Here is a 21,171-nt window from a genome sequence, read left to right on the forward strand (position 1 = left end):
AATAAAGAACCTTGAAGTAATCAGATATTAGCAACACCTGGTCGGCTTGTTCCTGTGACCAATGAAGCCACTTTCCTGTGAGGGAATTGTCTATCCGGAGTCTGCGTTACTTTGAAAGTTGAGAATATTGTCAATGACTGTTTCTAGATATTTAGAGTGAGTGGCCTGCTTCACTTCCTGGGAAAGGTTTACTTTCTCTCCCAAGAGTTAAAACTAATAAAAGAGAAGCAGAGTCTAGTGTAAAATCCTCCAGATATTTGGATAAAACTGCATGTCGGCCCAAACTCTTAGGATCCTGCCTTTAATTAAAGCAAATAATGAATCATATCTTACCCTGAAATGTAACTTTCTAATTGTATTTTATACCTGTCTTTTTCCATGTTAGCTTGTTTTTATTTGTATTTTCTTGGTTAATCGAGTTGACTGTGTGAGCCATCGTTAGCAATACCTGTTGATAACAATGCAGTATTCTTTTGTACACATGCTCACATAATGAAATTGGACAGATTTAATCAGATACAAAGGACAAAGAAAGGCTAATAAACATGATATTATTCCAACTTTAACTGCCAACAAAAAGGTGCAGGGTTTCAGTTACATTTTTGACTGGAAAACTGGAACCGTTACTCACATCTAGAACTTGGAAGCTGCCATTAGGCGTTTTCACACCGGAGTACTTTTACCGTTTAGTTCCGTTAGTGCCTGGAATTTTGCGTTCACACCAAAAAGAGAACTTAGTTCAGAGAACTTTTACCCCCATTTTTAGTGCCTGCTAGAGAGGTGGTACTTTCCTGGGGAGAGAAAAGTTCCAATTTCTGGCTGGGTGAATTACAAACCGCGCCCCGTAAAACTCTGAAAAGTTTTTGTGAAGCCGCCATTTTATTTCCTCGCATCAGCATTATTAGCATTAGCATTAGCCCAGCGCACCAACGGAGAGAAACTAACTTATGGCAACAACAAAAATAACATGGAAGCGGTGGAGATGAGGAGGTGTTAGCGTTCTGGGAATTGACTGCTGCTGGGAGTCCCAACAGCTTCTACTGAAGCAAGTCCCCAACTCCGGGGACTTCCGGCCGGGGAGTTCGGGTGGCAGTATACGCCGTGAAGTTATTTGCGGCCTGCCAGTAAACCCAAAATCCACTTCGAGCGATAGAATTACTAACAAAGCACTTATATACTAATAAAGGACTGGCTTATCTAAAGCCAGTTGAGTAGCACTTGAAATGTTTGGCTCTATGAAACCTGATGTACTTATATGATTCTGTTGTCTTCAAGTTTGTGTCTTCCTGGTCGAATGCACTTATTAAGCGTCAGCTGAATGCAATGTAATGTAATGTAAAAAAAGAAGAAGTGACGTCAGCGGCTTCATTTGCGTAATCTTCCCTCAGGAAGGTTATTCCGGTGTGAACGCGATCAGCTCTTTAGTTCCATTAGATACTAAGTGCGGCAAAGTACTTGGTGTGAAAGCGGCTAATCAACCAGGTGTGAAGGTGCTTTGATTGGTGATTTGCTGAAAGCCGTTTCCTACCACTTTATATTTCCACTCCACTAAAATCCAGAGACAAATATTGTACCTTCTAATCAAGCTATACTGTGCAATATAAAGGTTTTAGCATCAAAAAGTACCTCAAGTAATAGTCACTATTATTCAGAATGGCTTATTTCACAATCATCTGTTGAACTATGGAATTATAAACATCCTGAATGCAGGCAACGAGGGTCAAAATAATATTCCAGGTCTTTGCTGTCATATTTTTCTTCATTTGAATGTATAGAGAACATGAAGGGAGCGTGTCCCTGTGGAACGCAGGTATTCAGGATCAGGCATTCGGAGACAATGTAGTCAGTGCAAACTTTAATCCTTAACTCTCTGAACCCACTGTACATTATTTAATTTGCTGTCTATCATTCTATTTAACTTTGTTCCGCTTTTGACTTGCACCACTCTTTTGCACAATTGTATTTATAGTTCTTCTTGCAGTCTTTGTATGTCTTAAGTATATTGTATGTAGCCTTGTTGGAGGAGTCTGAGACTTCAGATTTGTATTGCATAAAACTACACTGTAGCTTGTACACTTGTGCATTGGACACATTAAAGCCTTTGAATCTTTGAACCCAAGGACAAGAAATACATTTAGTACAAATACATATATTTTAGCTTTATCAAAATAACACTTAAGCACTTATTTATTCGGTTTAAGATCTAATAAGCAAAGTCATGCATACAACTGGTGTGGAGACATATCCTAGAACAGGAGCAATATGGACATTGCAGAGACTGTGAAAAAGGAAAGCTTAAAGTCTCCCATGGGAGAGACATCAGTAATACACATGCAAATATGAGCACTAAAACTAACCTAAAGTAAAGTGACACACATATTGGACTTTGTATTTTTGGACATTTCTTTTATGACCGTATTTAGTATTGATGAGTGTATGAATAAAGTGTTAGAAAGTGTGCCACTAATTTCGAGACAGGAGTGGAGGAATAGTGTGTACCACTGGAGCTGCCTTCATTTGTTTACCGTGCGTTCAGTTTCCTGATCCTGAGCAAACACCTAAAGCTCAAAGTTACTTATCAACAACTCCCCCCCCTTCGTTCTGCATGGGCGCCCTTTGTAATCTTGTCTTTTATGGAAGATTATATTTCCATAAAACAAGAACACACTATTTATTTCTAAGGTCCATGTTCACTCACATGAAGCGATGCAAATGAACTTCTCGACCAAAAGCAGAAGTGCTTAATTTGAAGGCTGAGAGATAGACTTCAACAGAAGAGAGGAAACTACCTGTTCTCATATTGCGATGTCCAGAGACTTCTCCGTCTACGAGTCAGAGAGGGCTCAACAGAGCGGCTGTAGTGATGGCGGAGGGAGAGGAGGAGGTGAACTACGCTTCGGTTGTTTTCAAAGCCGGCAACAATCATCCACCTGCGGGTAAGTTTAGTTATTTAACAACTTTCACTTCCTGCTGATGATTTTGAATCAGAGCCTCTTTGTTAATGTGATCAATGCAAAGTTGACTACTTCAATCCAAAGAAAGTTGCTTTTTTTAATGTCCTGTCATTTAATTGTGAAACCAGAAACATGAAAAATCTGTAAATCATTTACCTGTTTTATTTTTTATTTTTTATGGGTGAAGAATATATTTTTAACTAAATCAGCACATTTGCATTGATGTTTTTCAAAATCACATGTTGAGTGCAAACTTTTCTCTACTAAATGAACCAAGAAAACTCACCATCGCAGGTTTTTAATAATATGAGTTTTCTTGGTTCATCAATGACAATATTTGGTAGGAATAAGCTCTACATTGAAAAAACACTTTTAAATCTAGAGTAGTTTGAAACCTTTGAACCCCTCATCCTATTTCAGTTTAACTTCAATTAACATTTATTTAACTCTTAAAAAGATTCAAACTGATGGTCATTTGTTGGGTATTTTAATTTATATTTAGCGACTCACACTGGAGGTATATCATCACGAACACATCTATTTAAAACCAGTGAGAAAATTGCGAATTATCTGTTGAGAGTTTCTCGTATCATGTCGTTTCCCTTTTTTAATGGCATGATACAATACCTGAAAGACAATCTCATCATTTTGAAGCTGCCCATTTTAATGCACTCTGAGGGAAAAACTGTGCATTTTTGCAATAAATCAATCATCGTAAGGCAATTATTCTGCTTTATCAAACAATTAAAGCAGCCTTTAAAAGTCCTTTTCATTTATTCACAAAGAAACCCTGAGCATGTGCATTTCCTTTGACCTTTCAGCAAAAAGAGGGGAGGAAACTGTGTACGATGAGGTGAAGGTGCAGAGCGAAACAAAGAACGAGGGTAAGTTGTATTTAAAAAGCATTCAGGTGTTACTGCAACTGGGAGTGCTACCACTACTACCACTACTTTACCATTATAACTATCATTAAAAGGGAACAAGGTCACAAGAACTGTTCTAAAGTTTATATCTGTAGGTGCTTTGTCAGTAACCCTAGCATTCTAACAAAGCTCTACAAAGTTGGGAGTGTGCAGTGTGACAAATGTCAACGTTTTGCAGACGGGGCATTCTGGTCTAATGAAAAAATGATGGTCCCACGTACGAAGCTGCGCCGTCTTATCCCCCGTTTGTTTTTGACATATCAAAAAATAAGTTTCTAATCAAATTATTGTAACAACCCGTCTCTTGGGCTGTAACAAAAAGCTGGGAGGCGAGACGAGGGTCTGAAAATATAACAATCCTTTATTTTTGTGGACACCAAAACAACAGCCAAAAGCTCACACGGGGAATGTGCGAGAGAAATGAGAGAGAGAGACGTATCCAGCTGGGCTCTCTTCTTATAGCCTTTTCGACCTAGGTGCAGCTCATCAGGTAAATGCTGTAAACAAAGAGAGAGAGAGACCACGGCACGCCTAGTGAAGGGGTCGTCACAATATGCACAAATCTTTAATGTCAAATCATTGTTGACTTGTTTTAAGTGACAAAAAAGTACTTATTTTAAGCCAAACCAAGACCTTTTACCAGGGTATTCTGGTCCTTTTGTAAAAGTACTGATACCATGCGGTAAACGTATCCATTACAAGTAGAAATACAGCATTGAAAATATTACTTGAGTAAAAGTAAGTAATTATAAAAACACAGAAATGTTTAAAATTAAAGAAAAAACACCCAAAAATAATGTTCTAATAAAATAAAAAATAAATAAATGTATACAGATGCCAATTAAGTTTCTTTATAATCTAGTTTTTCAGATCTGTTCATATTTATAACAACATATTATATTTTTAAAATAATAATGCATCTGAATTATTAAACTATAAATGTAGTGGAGTAAGATATATGATACCTTTGAGTTGTAGTTGAGTTAAATCATACAGTCGCATGAAAATTAAATACTGAAGTAAAGTACAAGTACCTCAAATGTGCCCTTAAGTACAAATAAATATCTTCTTATTCTTCAAATCATTGTTGACTTGTTTTAAGTGACAAAAAAGTACTTATTTTAAGCCAAACCAAGACCTTTTACCAGGGTTGAAGAAAGTATTCAGGTCCTTTAGTAAAAGTTACCATGTGGTAAACGTATCCATTACAAGTAGAAATACAGCATTGAAAATATTACTTGAGTAAAAGTAAGTAAGTATAAAAAGCAAACTCTACTTATACCCGACACAGACAAGTTTAAAATTACATAAAAAACACCCACAAATATTGTTCTAATTAAATTAAATAAACGTAAATATGTGCAGATGCCAATTAAGTTTATTTATTATCTAGTTTGTCTTATCGTCCATCTGTTCATATTTATAACAACACATATTTTAAAAAGAATAATGCATCTGAATTATTAACTTACTATAAATGTAGTGGAGTGAGATATATGATACCTTTGAATTGTAGTTGAGTTAAATCATACAGTGGCATGAAAAGAAAATACTCAAGTAAAGTGCCTCAAATGTGCCCTTAAGTACAGTTTGATTAAATGTATTCAGTATCATTCTACCACTGCCTTTTACTAAACTTTATCAAGTGGTTCTGTTGCTTTTTACGGAGGTTTTATCTGCAACGTTATTAACGTGTTAAAAACTGTGAATGACTCAGACTAGATATGAGGCTCGTTTTTAGGAAATCTCTTGCGAACGGTTATTTTGAGATTGAACTTTTGTTGAACTGCAATAATGTTAGAGTGACTAATACTCAAGACCTACCGTAACTCTCACTGGAACACTTACCATACTGTATACTGTCCTAGTTGAAAAGTGACACAATATCTTTACTAAAGAGACTGTAACTTTGAAAGGTACCAATCTTCATTTGGTCAATTAATATTATTCATTGTTGTTGTTAAGACTCAGCAGGACAACGGCGGTTTCAGCACTTGGCTTGTTGTTTGGGGAGATATATCATCACGAACACATCTATTTAAAACCAGTGAGGAAATTGCGAGATAATTATCTGTTGAGAGTTTCCCGTATCATGTTGTTTCCATTTTTAAACACCATCATACAATACCTGAAAGACAATCTCATCATTTTGAAGCCGCCCATTTTAATGCACTTGAGGAAAAAACTGTGAATTTTTGCAATAAATCAATCATCGTAAAAAATGTTTTCCGCGATATCAAACAATTAAAGCAGCCTTTAAAAGTCGTTTTCATTTCTTCACAAAAAAACCTGAGCATTTCCTTTGACCTTTCAGCAAAAAGAGGGGAGGAAACTGTATACGATGAGGTGAAGGTGCAGAGCGAAACAAAGAACGAGGGTAAGTTGTATTTAAAAAGCATTCAGGTGTTACTGCAACTGGGAGTACTACCACTACTACCACTACTTTACCATTATAACTATCATTAAAAGGGAACAAGGTTACAAGAACTGTTCTAAACTTTATATCTGTAGGTGCTTTGTCAGTAACCAGCACTCTAACAAAGCTCTACAAAGTTGGGAGTGTGCAGTGTGACAAATGTCAACGTTTTGCAGACGGGGCATTCTGGTCTAATGAAAAAATGATGGTCCCACGTACGAAGCTATCTTATCCCCCGTTTGTTTTTGACATATCAAAAAATAAGTTTCTAATCAAAATATTGTTACAACCCGTCTCTTGGGCTGTAACAAAAAGCTGGGAGGCGAGACGAGGGTCTGAAAATATAACAATCCTTTATTTTTGTGGACACCAAAACAACAGCCAAAAGCTCACACGGGGAATGTGCGAGAGAAATGAGAGAGAGAGACGTATCCAGCTGGGCTCTCTTCTTATAGCCTTTTCGACCCAGGTGCAGCTCATCAGGTAAATGCTGTAAACAAAGAGAGAGAGAGACCATGGCACGCCTAGTGAAGGGGTCGTCACAATATGCACAAATCTTTAATGTCAAATCATTGTTGACTTGTTTTAAGTTACAAAAAAGTACTTATTTTAAGCCAAACCAAAACCTTTTACCAGGGTATTCTGGTCCTTTTGTAAAAGTACTGATACCATGCGGTAAACGTATCCATTACAAGTAGAAATACAGCATTGAAAATATTACTTGAGTAAAAGTAAGTAATTATAAAAACACAGAAATGTTTAAAATTAAAGAAAAAACACCCAAAATAATGTTCTAATAAAATAAAAAATAAATAAATGTATACAGATGCCAATTAAGTTTCTTTATAATCTAGTTTTTCAGATCTGTTCATATTTATAACAACATATTATATTTTTTAAATAATAATGCATCTGAATTATTAAACTATAAATGTAGTGGAGTAAGATATATGATACCTTTGAGTTGTAGTTGAGTTAAATCATACAGTCGCATGAAAATTAAATACTGAAGTAAAGTACAAGTACCTCAAATGTGCACTTAAGTACAAATAAATATCTTCTTCTTCTTCAAATCATTGTTGACTTGTTTTAAGTGACAAAAAAGTACTTATTTTAAGCCAAACCAAGACCTTTTACCAGGGTTGAAGAAAGTATTCAGGTCCTTTAGTAAAAGTTACCATGTGGTAATCGTATCCATTACAAGTAGAAATACACCATTGAAAATATTACTTGAGTAAAATTAAGTAAGTATAAAAAGCAAACTCTACTTATACCCGACACAGACAAGTTTAAAATTACATAAAAAACACCCACAAATATTGTTCTAATTAAATTAAATAAACATAAATATGTGCAGATGCCAATTAAGTTTATTTATTATCTAGTTTGTCTTATCGTCCATCTGTTCATATTTATAACAACACATATTTTAAAAAGAATAATGCATCTGAATTATTAACTTACTATAAATGTAGTGGAGTGAGATATATGATACCTTTGAATTGTAGTTGAGTTAAATCATACAGTGGCATGAAAAGAAAATACTCAAGTAAAGTAAAGTGCCTCAAATGTGCCCTTAAGTACAGTTTGATTAAATGTATTCAGTATCATTCTACCACTGCCTTTTACTAAACTTTATCAAGTGGTTCTGTTGCTTTTTACGGAGGTTTTATCTGCAACGTTATTAACGTGTTAAAAACTGTGAATGACTCAGACTAGATATGAGGTTCGTTTTTAGGAAATCTCTTGCGAACGGTTATTTTGAGATTGAACTTTTGTGTTGAACTGCAATAATGTTAGAGTGACTAATACTCAAGACCTACCGTAACTCTCACTGGAACACTTACCATACTGTATACTGTCCCAGTTGAAAAGTGACACAATATCTGTACTAAAGAGACTGTAACTTTGAAAGGTACCAATCTTCATTTGGTCAATTAATATTATTCATTGTTGTTGTTAAGACTCAGCAGGACAACGGCGGTTTCAGCACTTGGCTTGTTGTTTGAGGAGATATATCATCACGAACACATCTATTTAAAACCAGTGAGGAAATTGCGAGATAATTATCTGTTGAGAGTTTCCCGTATCATGTTGTTTCCATTTTTAAACACCATGATACAATACCTGAAAGACAATCTCATCATTTTGAAGCTGCCCATTTTAATGCACTTGAGGAAAAAACTGTGAATTTTTGCAATAAATCAATCATCGTAAAAAATGTTTTCCGCGATATCAAACAATTAAAGCAGCCTTTAAAAGTCGTTTTCATTTCTTCACAAAAAAACCTGAGCATTTCCTTTGACCTTTCAGCAAAAAGAGGGGAGGAAACTGTATACGATGAGGTGAAGGTGCAGAGCGAAACAAAGAACGAGGGTAAGTTGTATTTAAAAAGCATTCAGGTGTTACTGCAACTGGGAGTACTACCACTACTACCACTACTTTACCATTATAACTATCATTAAAAGGGAACAAGGTCACAAGAACTGTTCTAAACTTTATATCTGTAGGTGCTTTGTCAGTAACCAGCACTCTAACAAAGCTCTACAAAGTTGGGAGTGTGCAGTGTGACAAATGTCAACGTTTTGCAGACGGGGCATTCTGGTCTAATGAAAAAATGATGGTCCCACGTACGAAGCTGTCTTATCCCCCGTTTGTTTTTGACATATCAAAAAATAAGTTTCTAATCAAAATATTGTTACAACCCGGCTCTTGGGCTGTAACAAAAAGCTGGGAGGCGAGACGAGGGTCTGAAAATATAACAATCCTTTATTTTTGTGGACACCAAAACAACAGCCAAAAGCTCACACGGGGAATGTGCGAGAGAAATGAGAGAGAGAGACGTATCCAGCTGGGCTCTCTTCTTATAGCCTTTTCGACCCAGGTGCAGCTCATCAGGTAAATGCTGTAAACAAAGAGAGAGAGAGACCATGGCACGCCTAGTGAAGGGGTCGTCACAATATGCACAAATCTTTAATGTCAAATCATTGTTGACTTGTTTTAAGTTACAAAAAAGTACTTATTTTAAGCCAAACCAAAACCTTTTACCAGGGTATTCTGGTCCTTTTGTAAAAGTACTGATACCATGCGGTAAACGTATCCATTACAAGTAGAAATACAGCATTGAAAATATTACTTGAGTAAAAGTGAGTAATTATAAAAACACAGAAAGGTTTAAAATTAAAGAAAAAACACCCAAAAATAATGTTCTAATAAAATAAAAAATAAATAAATGTATACAGATGCCAATTAAGTTTCTTTATAATCTAGTTTTTCAGATCTGTTCATATTTATAACAACATATTATATTTTTTAAATAATAATGCATCTGAATTATTAAACTATAAATGTAGTGGAGTGAGATATATGATACCTTTGAATTGTAGTTGAGTTAAATCATACAGTCGCATGAAAATTAAATACTGAAGTAAAGTACAAGTACCTCAAATGTGCACTTAAGTACAAATAAATATCTTCTTCTTCTTCAAATCATTGTTGACTTGTTTTAAGTGACAAAAAAGTACTTATTTTAAGCCAAACCAAGACCTTTTACCAGGGTTGAAGAAAGTATTCAGGTCCTTTAGTAAAAGTTACCATGTGGTAAACGTATCCATTACAAGTAGAAATACACCATTGAAAATATTACTTGAGTAAAAGTAAGTAAGTATAAAAAGCAAACTCTACTTATACCCGACACAGACAAGTTTAAAATTACATAAAAAACACCCACAAATATTGTTCTAATTAAATTAAATAAACATAAATATGTGCAGATGCCAATTAAGTTTATTTATTATCTAGTTTGTCTTATCGTCCATCTGTTCTTATTTATAACAACACATATTTTAAAAAGAATAATGCATCTGAATTATTAACTTACTATAAATGTATTGGAGTGAGATAAAATGATACCTTTGAATTGTAGTTGAGTTAAATCATACAGTGGCATGAAAAGAAAATACTCAAGTAAAGTAAAGTACCTCAAATGTGCCCTTAAGTACAGTTTGATTAAATGTATTCAGTATCATTCTACCACTGCCTTTTACTGAACTTTATCAAGTGGTTTTGTTGCTTTTTACGGGGGTTTATCTGCAACGTTATTAACGTGTTAAAAACTGTGAATGACTCAGACTAGATATGAGGCTCGTTTTTAGGAAATCTCTTGCGAACGGTTATTTAGAGATTGAACTTTTGTTGAACTGCAATAATGTTAGAGTGACTAATACTCAAGACCTACCGTAACTCTCACTGGAACACTTACCATACTGTATCCTGTCCTAGTTGAAAAGTGACACAATATCTTTACTAAAGAGACTGTAACCTTGAAAGGTACCAATCTTCATTTGGTCAATTAATATTATTCATTGTTGTTGTTAAGACTCAGCAGGACAACGGCGGTTTCAGCACTTGGCTTGTTGTTTGGGGAGATATATCATCACGAACACATCTATTTAAAACCAGTGAGGAAATTGCGAGATAATTATCTGTTGAGAGTTTCCCGTATCATGTTGTTTCCATTTTTAAACACCATGATACAATACCTGAAAGACAATCTCATCATTTTGAAGCCGCCCATTTTAATGCACTTGAGGAAAAAACTGTGAATTTTTGCAATAAATCAATCATCGTAAAAAATATTTTCCGCGATATCAAACAATTAAAGCAGCCTTTAAAAGTCGTTTTAATTTCTTCACAAAAAAACCTGAGCATTTCCTTTGACCTTTCAGCAAAAAGAGGGGAGGAAACTGTGTACGATAACGTGAAGGTGCAGAACGAAACAAAGAAAGAGGGTAAGTTGTACTAAAAAATGCATTCAGGTGTTACTGCAACTGGGAGTACTACCACTACTACCACTACTTTACCATTATAACTATCATTAAAAGGGAACAAGTTCACAAGAACTGTTCTAAACTTTATATCTGTAGGTGCTTTGTCAGTAACCAGCACTCTAACAAAGCTCTACAAAGTTGGGAGTGTGCAGTGTGACAAATGTCAACGTTTTGCAGACGGGGCATTCTGGTCTAATAAAAAAATTATGGTCCCACGTACGAAGCTGTCTTATCCCCCGTTTATTTTTGACATATCAAAAAATAAGTTTCTAATCAAAGTATGCACAAGTCTATAAAGTCTGTCACGATCTGTGTGGCCGTTTCTCAATCGCGAGGAAACTGGCTTCCAAGCCAATATTTCAAGGATACTACGTCATCGAGTGCCGCCGAAGGACTGTTCCAATCTCCAGCATACTTGGAATTCCACCGAGGCCACGTCCTTGGTTTGGGGGTAATTACGAGGCTGCACATGAGTAGACTTTGCGTCCTTCAAATCCCCACAATGCTTTGCGCACGGACCAATTTCAAAGACCCTTGCGGAGAATGGCTGAACCGACGCAGCACAGCACACATTTAAATGTAAGTATGTAGTGGCGTAGAACATGTGTTGGTAAATATGTGACTTTGTTGCATTTGTTATCACCAAAAATGTGTTCCGTGAAAGTAGAGCAAGTTCATAATTAGATAGACATCGTGAGGTATTTATTTTCGGTACAGTTTATGTTGAAACCGTTAGAGAGAGTGGCACACTTGTTAGCCTGTTCCATTCTTCTTTGTTTTCCGAAGACGTGGCTTGGAAGTATACTTGCTTCGTTTCTGAAGGAAGTGACTTGGAAGTATGCGACTACCAAGCCAGCATCCTCGAGATTGAGAAACGGCCTCTGTGTTTTGTTTTGTCTTGTCTTTTTCTGTCTTTGGTTTCCTGTTATATTTTGAAAAGTGTTCACCCCCTGTCTTGCCTGTTGCTTTCTGTCTGTTTTCCCTCCTGTCTGATTACCTGATTGTGTTCACCTTGTGCCCCTGTGTTTTCTCCTCCCTCCTCACCTGTCTCTTGTTTCTTTGATTAGTCTTGTGTGTATTTAAGTTCCGGTTTTTATGTCTGTCTTGGTTAGTTCCTTGTTTGTCAATAGCCGCATTCACACCGCAGGAGTTTCCCTTGTACTTTGGTTCTTTAGTTCCGTTAGTACCAATAATGTCGCGTTCACACCGCCGGGACTACTCAGTGCCGGGAACTCTTTTGGCCATTTTCAGTCCCTGCTAGAGAGGTGGTACGAACCTGGTGATAAAAGAGTGCCAATTTCTATTCTATTTCAATTGGCTGGGCGAATTGCAAACCACGCCCCGTTAGACTCTGCATTTTTTTGTTAGGCAGCCTTTTTTTTCCTCGCTACCAGTGCTTGAATTGGGCCGGTACTCACCGGTACGCAGTACCGGCACTTCTGATTTTTACCCATGTGGTACCGGCACTTCTTACTGAGTACCGGAACCTTGCCGGTACTCAGTAAAATGCCGGTACTCAGCCGCCGGCAATATACGTATATATTGTAAACGCAATGCAGCGCAAATGTGGGTCTGACTCTGCCTCACAGAGGGTGACTGGCTGTCTACATGACGTGGCCTGCCGACATTGCCACTTTCATACAGATCATACTAATGCCCTTGATTGGTCTCTGTGTGTCATTCAAGCTCGGGAGGGTGTGTGTTGGTGTATGTGTGGCGCGAGCGAGCGAGAAAGCGCGCGCACCGGTTACGTGTATTGTTGTTAGCATCTGGTGCTAGCTAGCTGCGCTAACGGATATAAGGAGCTGTTTCAACAACAAGGTGGAGGGAGAGTCCTTTGCTGTCAGACTGAGAGGCTGAAAACTACAGCTCTGGTGAGGTAAATTACTCTCTGAGTCTTTAGATAGTTCACTTAGTTTAAGTTATCTCAGTGGGTCTCAAACGGTTCGGTCACCATTTATGTAAACACATATTTCCATTTGAGGGGGTAGTGATTAGTAAAATATGCATGAATAATACAAACAAAATGTTAACTAGGTGAAAAAAGGTAAGATAAACTTGTTGAGAGCTAAAACTAGTCTTTGCTGTTGCCTCAAGTACAGTTTGATTAAATGTATTCAGTATCATTCTACCACTGCCTTTTACTAAACTTTATCAAGTGGTTTTGTTGCTTTTTACGGGCTTTTATCTGCAACGTTATTAACGTGTTAAAAACTGTGAATGAATCAGACTAAATATGAGGTTCGTTTTTAGGAAATCTCTTGCGAACGGTTATTTTGAGATTGAACTTTTGTTGAACTGCAATAATGTTAGAGTGACTAATACTCAAGACCTACCGTAACTCTCACTGGAACACTTTTAGCAAAGTACATAAAGCAGTTTCTCAAAACACAATGGGTTCACAACTCTTTAAAGGTGGGGTAGGTAATTCACTTCAGAAACACTTGTTGTTATATTCCATGGAATGCTCTTAACATCCCGATAGCAATGAATAAATTAAATGCTTTGACAATAAATATATACAAATATTTCATCTGTGGAAGCCGTTGCGCTGTGAAAAGTACGACCAATCACCTGAGCCGGCCCGGCTAAAATAACTGGATGGCCTACCTGCCTGTCAGCCTTCCATCTGTGCACAAACTTATCTCGTGCCCTCTTTGGTCATGTGCGCGTTCGTGTGTGTTGGAGGAGGGGCTCTGTAAGGAAGGGGCAGATTTTTTTCGGTTGTGTATTTTCAAATTCTAGCGCACTCGAGCCGGTTTCTCCATTCTTACCTACCCTACATTTAAGTCAGCCCTTTAACAACAGTCAGGTGCCTGTTTAAATATTTGAACAATCGTTCGCTGTCCATATCACTCCTTTTGTTTATTTAGGCCATTTCTCATACAATGTAAGTGATGGGGACCAAATGTACTCCTTTGTTCTGAACTGTATTCCAAAGTTTGACTGACTAATAAGGTTCAAGCATCTGAGTTAGTCAAATCAACTTGGTATCCTTTCCTGTCTTTTACCTTTTACTCTCATAAAAAAAAGATCCATCTGCATTTACCATACTGTATACTGTCCTAGTTGAAAAGTGACACAATATCTGTACTAAAGAGACTGACACTTTGAAAGGTACCAATCTTCATTTGGAAAGTTAATGTGATTCATTTGAGTTGTTTAGACTCAGCAGGACATCGGCGCTTTCAGCACTTGGCTTGTTGTTTGGGGATTCTCTGTGTCATTCTGCTGGGTGGCATCATCGGAGTCTGCGTCTACTGTAAGTACACAAAACAGGAAGTGCATTATCTCACAATTAGACATGAGACAAACCGTAAAGAATAGGAGCAGCCATTTTATCTGTTTACACCATTTGATATCAGTCATGAACATGCCACAGTATGAAGCAAAATTATCAATCAAGAAGCCGTTCATGTGGATGAATACATTAATTAGTTTGAGACTTTCCTATACTGTACATACCTGCAGGCACCATTAGTGGGAAATACAGACAAGTATGCATACAAATAATTAAAAGATGAGTCAAGACATATTCTATATTTCTCTTATTCTTAACAAATCATATGATCAGACCCAAACGACAATGAATGTCTATCTAATGTCAATTTATTAACAAATGTCATGTGTCTTTCATGTTACTGAGCCTCTGTGAAGTTCTGAGTTTATCCCACTCTCTACCCACCAGCGCTTGCTATTTCACAAAATGTGTGGCTTGAAGACTTCCCCATTTCACTCCTCTCTTAGTAATGTTGTCATCAAACCACAGTGACAAGCAGTTTCAGATCATGTGAAATATTAATGGGTCTGAGAATTGGAGAAGTCAGAACACTTTGAGACGGACTGAGAGATTTTTAGTTTGAGTCTAAAGACCGGAAAACTTAACGTGAGGCGGACAGGAAGAAGCTTGCAAAAGAGGCAAATTAACAAAAATCTAAATTGCAATATAACCTTGATTATAAAAGAAGCTGATTTCTCATTTTGCAGTTACATTAATTCATGAGAGTGATCCAAACCAGTTAAAAGAAAACTCAACTCTACGGGCAATCAACACAAAACTCAGCTTAGAAAATGCAAACTTGACGAGGGACAACAAGAATCTGGAGGACCAGTTGGGCAACCTGACACAAGTCTATAATGTCTCAGAGAGCAACGTGAAAAACCTGTCTGCAGAAGTCCAGGAGCTGAAAACACAAAAACAGGAGCTGGAGACTGAGAAGAAGAACTTGAAACAGCAAATACAAAACATGACAACAAACTGGAATGAGCTCAACGTCAGTCGAGCTCAGTGGAGCATCGATTCCTACTGCTATGACGGTATGTTCAGATCCTCTATATTAGGTCATAATTACAATATTTTCAAAAGGTAGGCATGATGTTGATTGTTTGGACTCTGTTGTTTCAGATGATAAGTGTCAACCTTGTCAGAAGGGCTGGGATGTCACTGAGTCCAGCTGCTATGCGTATAATGACCCTCAGCCTCCTGATCGAAAAACCTGGGAAGAAGCTCAAGAAGACTGCAAAGGAAAGAATTCATATCTGGCTGTTGCACATACGACTGCTGAAAAGGTAAACCCATTAATATGATGCGATTAAGAAAGTAATTGTGTTTGTAGGTCTGAACACACTTTGGGTCTTTAGGTCATTATGTGTTTATTTACTTATACGGTGTAAATACCTGATATCTGTTTCTCTGTTGTCAGAACGTCATCATCAAGGAATACAGCCCAGGTAGTTCAGGAACTAACGGATTCTGGATTGGTCTGAGAGTTGAAGATGGGAAATGGAAGTGGGCTGATGGAAGTGATCTGACTGATAGGTAAGAGACACGTTACTAAACACTTTGAATAATAACATCTATCAGCCTTTATCTAAACATCATGTTCTCTCCTCAGCTCCTGGATACCAGCTCCTGTTGAAGGTCACTGTGCAATCTCTGTTAAAGGCAAAACAACTTGGTTATCAGTGCGCTGTAATGCAACACAACAATGGATCTGTCAGAAGAAGGCTTTAACTCTTAAACAAAGCAGTCATACTAAGAAGGTTTCTGGAAGCTCTTGGAAAAAAAGATGAATTACTGGTGAATAAAACAAAAATATATAAAACAAAAAAAGGATAAAAACAGTAATTCTAGAAACGTTTCACAAACTCAATAAAAACAATAAAACACAAAAGTTAACTCATAATGTGGATTATTTAAAAATCGATGTACTTTCAGTTTGACTTAATTTCTATTGAGCTAAATGAATGCAAATATGTATTTATTTAACATTGTTATGGTGTTTTTATTAGATATGGATGGTTAAAATAGTTATACTGTTTTGTGTGAATAATGTTATTCTGTTGTTTTAGAGATGCAACGCTTAAACTGCAGATTATTGCAAAGACTCTGGACCATTTGATTGTATTGCTTCTACCAGCCAGCAGAGGGCGCTGCATCACTTGTTCTCAATACAATGTTCCTGAGTCTGTTAAATAACTATTTTTCAAGATTCAAAGGTTTATTGTCATGACATTTAGAAACTACGGGGTGATTATGTAATGTATAAACAAAATGTGATCACAGGTTCCTTAACAGTGAAATTAACAAGACATAAGAAATACATATAAAAAACAATACAAATAGAAATAGTGCAAGCTCAGGTGTTTAATAGTCTTCTGGCCAGTGGGATGAAACTGTCCCTGATGCTATTCTGATGATGCACAGTTTATGGATGATTTGTATCTATCTGTATTTTTATCTATGAGCAATGTCTTGTTTAACTCTGTTGTCACCAGTGAATAAATGTGCTGCCACACATTGTTGTTTTTGTGTTTTCATTGAAAACATCAGTGCTTTAATCAAGTCTGGAGAAACAATCTAATTCATGGTGCAACCATTTTAATGAAAATAAGATAGAAGGAGATCAGTCCTCAATATTCAGTCACTCTGTCAACATCAGCACCAGCAGAGTTTCAGAGAGGGACAGGAAGTGGAGGTGAATTGGCCAAAAAAAGAGCAAACACTAAGTAAGATGTGTGTATGATGATAAACTGTGATACTAGTGTTTAAACTCATCAATGCATCAGTGTCCATCAAAGCTGCTCAGTTCCTCTAACCCTATATTGTGTTCAGGTCTCCTGTGACCCTTTTCATGTTAAAATTATATAATAACTACCTCTATCAGAACAAGGCTTCATGATATCCTCCACAACAGCTATATGAACACTACCAAACTGATTTTGACCATTTTAGCTGTAGGCCTCTACAGATTCATAAAGAGTCAGGAGAAACAATCTTATTCACGATGATGTAACACGTTTTAAAATTAACCAAAAGGAAATCAGGCCTCAATATTTAGTCACGAGCAGAGTTTCAGAGAGAGACAGGAAGTGGCATTGAGAGCATTTTTGTGACTAAACATTAGTTTTCGGGGCCTAGAAATCCATGGAGATCCAAACTGCAGTTAATATGATTATTTTTAATAGGAAATCCAATATGTTGGATATGTGACTCTATTAAACTCTGTGAAAGGGCCACACGTTTTCAAGTTCCGGTTGAAACTATTTGGGAAGTATCAACATGACGTGAGAACAGGAGATTAAAAAGATGCCATCTCCACCTCGTAGCAGAAGTCTACTGAACCGTCACATCAGAGAGACGCTCTCATCAGGACTGCAGCAGGACTTTGTTCAGGACGAAAGGAAAAATAATCGAGGATATGGGTAATTAAAGAATATTCCAGAGTTTATGTGTGTCTAAGATATAACCTATGATATGTTTTTATTTGCCTTTATCAATCAATCAATCAATCAATGTTTATTTATATAGCCCAATATCACAAATGTTACATTTGTCTCAGTGGACTTCACAGTTTGTACAGAATATCAGTATGACAACACGACACCCTCTGTCCTTAGACCCTCTGTCCTTTGACCCTCTGTCCTTAGACCCTCACATCCTACAAGGAAAAACTTCCAGAGAAACCCCACAGTTTAAAGGGGAACATGGAGAAACCTCAGGGAGAGCAACAGAGGAGGGATCCCTCTCCCAGGACGGACAGACGTGCAATAGATGCCGTGTGTAAATTGAAAAGATAATACATTTGCAACATAGGTAGTCCAAATGTTTGGAAATGCATGTGTGTATAATAAGAAGATGAATCCACGAGGATATCCATCCAGGACTTATGATTCAGGACCACAGCCACGACTCAAGATCCAGGACTCGCAATCCATGACACAGGACCGCAGGATCATCCATGACTCCGGATCCCGGCGTATATAGACACCAAAAAGAAAGAAATTTGGGGAAGCTGGGTTAATCGGAACAAACTGAGAGCGTTCAGATAGATAGGACCTAAACCAGCCTAAAGCAGTTCCCTGTATGCCAACTAAGTGCTCTAGTCTTTCCAATAGGATGTCATGGTCGATAGTATCAAATGCAGCACTAAGATCGAGCAAGACAAGAATAGAGACAAGTCCCTTGTCTGAGGCTATTAGAATGTCATTTGTGACTTTAACCAGAGCTGTCTCTGTGCTATGATGTGCTCTAAAGCCAGACTGAAAATCTTCAAATAAATCATAGTTTTTTAAGTAATCACACAGCTGTTTTGCGACTGCTTTCTCAGGAAGTTTTGAGAGGAACGGAAGATTAGAAATAGGTCTATAGTTGGCTAAAACCTCTGGATCGAGGTTGTGCTTTTTGAGAAGCGGTTTTATCACTGCTACTTTGAATGATTGTGGAACATAGCCTGATAATAAAGACATATTCATAATATTTAATAAAGAAGTGCTAATTAATGGAAAAACTTCTTTTAACAGCTTAGTTGGAATCGGGTCTAAGATACACGTTGATGGTTTAGAAGAGAGAATCATTGAATTTAATTGTTCAAGGTTTATGGCTGAAAAGCATTCTAGTTTACTATCTAGTGTAATATTAGAACTTACGTTTCTGGGAGCTGTTGATAACACTATACTGGTCAAAGGCAAGAGGTCATTGATTTTGTTTCTAAGAGTAACAATTTTATCGTTAAAAAAGCACATAAAATCATTACTACTGAGTGCTATGGGAATAGAAGGCTCAGTCGAGCTGTGGCTCTCTGTCAGCCTGGCTACAGTGCTGAAAAGAAATCTTGCATTATTCTTATTCTCATCTATTAATGAAGAGTAGTATGCTGCTCTCGCTTTACGCAGTGCTTTCTTATATTCATTGAGAGTAATATGCCAAATTAAACGAGATTCTTCAAGTTTAGTGGAACGCCATATCCTTTCAAGTTGTCTCGACTTTTGCTTTATTTTGCGGGTTTCGGCATTATGCCATGGAGCTAATCTATGTTGTTTTATTTTCTTCTTTTTCAAAGGAGCAACAGAGTCTAATTTTATTCGCAGCGCATCTGTAGCACTATCAACAACATGATCAATTTGGGGTGGTGTACATTTTGTATAAGTTTCCTCCCCTACATGCAGACATGCTATCGAGTTAAGTATTGGTGGAATCTCTTCCTTAAATTTGGCTATAGCACTAACAGATAGGTTTCTGCTGCAGGAGCTTTTGGCTAATGCTTTGTAGTCTAGTAACAGTACTTCAAAAGTTACTAAGAAATGGTCGGATAAAGCAGGATTATGCGGTTCGACTAATAGTTGCTCAATTTCAATACCATAAGTCAGAACAAGGTCAAGAGTGTGATTATAGCAGTGGGTTGGTTTATTTACACTCTGACAGAAACCAACAGAATCTAATATAGAGTTAAATGCAACAGTAAGGCTATTTTTATCATCGTCAACATGAATATTAAAGTCACCTACGATAATTACTTTATCTGTTTTAAGTACCAAAGCTGATAAAAACTCAGAGAATTCTGATAAGAATTCTGAATAAGGACCTGGTGCACGGTACACTGTAACAAATAAGATTGGCTGCAAAGTTTTCCAGGTCGGATGCGTAAGACTGAAAATGAGGCTTTCAAAGGAGGTATAATTCAATTTAGATTTAGTATTGATAAGTAAATTTGAGTCAAAGATTGCTGCAACTCCACCTCCTCGGCCCGTGCCTCGGGCAATATGAGTATTGATATGGCTGGGTGGAGTGGCCTCATTTATGCTGACATATTCTTCATGTCTCAACCAAGTTTCAGTGAGACAGCATATATCAATATTATAATCTGATATTAAATCATTTACCAGTATTGCTTTAGATGCTAGAGATCTTATGTTTAAGAGACCACATTTAATCTTCCTGTTTTGTTGCACTGTAGTAGTTGTTACATTTACTTTTATTAGGTTATTATGTATGACACCTCTATTAGGTTTTACCTTAAATTGTCCTTGGGCAGACACACACACCGTTAATATTGGGTATTTTATTGGGTTCGGGATTCCTATGGATGACTGCCTAGGAGAGAGCGTAGAGAAGCGTGTAAGACTGCGACTCTGCCTCCTGGTCTCAACTCCAGTTTGTCATGGATTAAGTCCACAGAGCCCTGAAATGTTTGCCGAAATGAGATTTGCACCTTCCAAAGTAGGATGAATGCCGTCTCTCTTAATCAGACCAAGTTTTCCCAGAAGGCTGTCCAATTATTCACGAAGCCCACATTGTTTGCTGGGCACCACCAAGACAACCAGCGCTGAAATGATGACATGCGGCTATACATGTCATCATTGATCAGATTGGGGAGGGGACCAGAGAAGATTACGGTGTCCGACATTGTTTTAGCATAACTACACACCGACGCCACATTAAGTTTGGTGCATTCTGATAGGCGTAAACGAACATCATTACCACCGACGTGAATAACAATCCTACTGTATTTACGTTTATTTTTAGCCAGCAGTCTAAGATGCACCTCAACGTCGCCCGCTCTGGCCCCCGGAATGCATGCGACTGTGGAGGCTTCGGTCTCTAAATTCACGTGTCTCATAATAGAGCTACCAATAACCAGAGTTGGCTTCTCAGCGGGTGTCTCGCTGAGTGGGGAATATCTGTTAGATACGTGAACGGGTTGGTGGGGACCTGCGGGTTTCGCGTTATGCCCCTTCTGAACAGTCACCCATTCTCCCTGCTGCTCGGG

At 37.4% G+C, this 21,171-nt stretch overlaps 2 protein-coding genes across 6 annotated transcripts in view; both read left to right on the forward strand.

Moving 5' to 3' along the window:
* Positions 1 to 21,171, forward strand: part of LOC307012812 (uncharacterized protein) — a 197,646-nt gene that overhangs the window by 6,618 nt on the left and 169,857 nt on the right. The window lies entirely within an intron of this gene.
* Positions 2,205 to 16,920, forward strand: LOC307012803 (uncharacterized protein). Of its 3 annotated transcripts, XM_079639984.1 has the most exons (9): positions 2,205 to 2,936; positions 3,776 to 3,838; positions 8,607 to 8,669; positions 11,021 to 11,083; positions 14,289 to 14,384; positions 15,110 to 15,439; positions 15,528 to 15,691; positions 15,826 to 15,941; positions 16,018 to 16,920. In XM_079639984.1, the coding sequence occupies exons 1-9, from the start codon at positions 2,864 to 2,866 to the stop codon at positions 16,193 to 16,195; spliced, it is 1,146 nt and encodes a 381-aa protein (XP_079496110.1). In that variant the 5' UTR covers positions 2,205 to 2,863; the 3' UTR covers positions 16,196 to 16,920. The 3 variants fall into 3 exon arrangements, with proteins under 3 accessions (XP_079496110.1, XP_079496111.1, XP_079496112.1); XM_079639985.1 differs by lacking the exon at positions 8,607 to 8,669; XM_079639986.1 differs by lacking the exons at positions 8,607 to 8,669; positions 11,021 to 11,083.

The sequence above is a fragment of the Notothenia rossii genome, assembly GCF_949606895.1.
Source record: "Notothenia rossii genome assembly, chromosome: 7".
In the NCBI taxonomy this organism is placed as follows: Eukaryota; Metazoa; Chordata; class Actinopteri; order Perciformes; family Nototheniidae; genus Notothenia; species Notothenia rossii.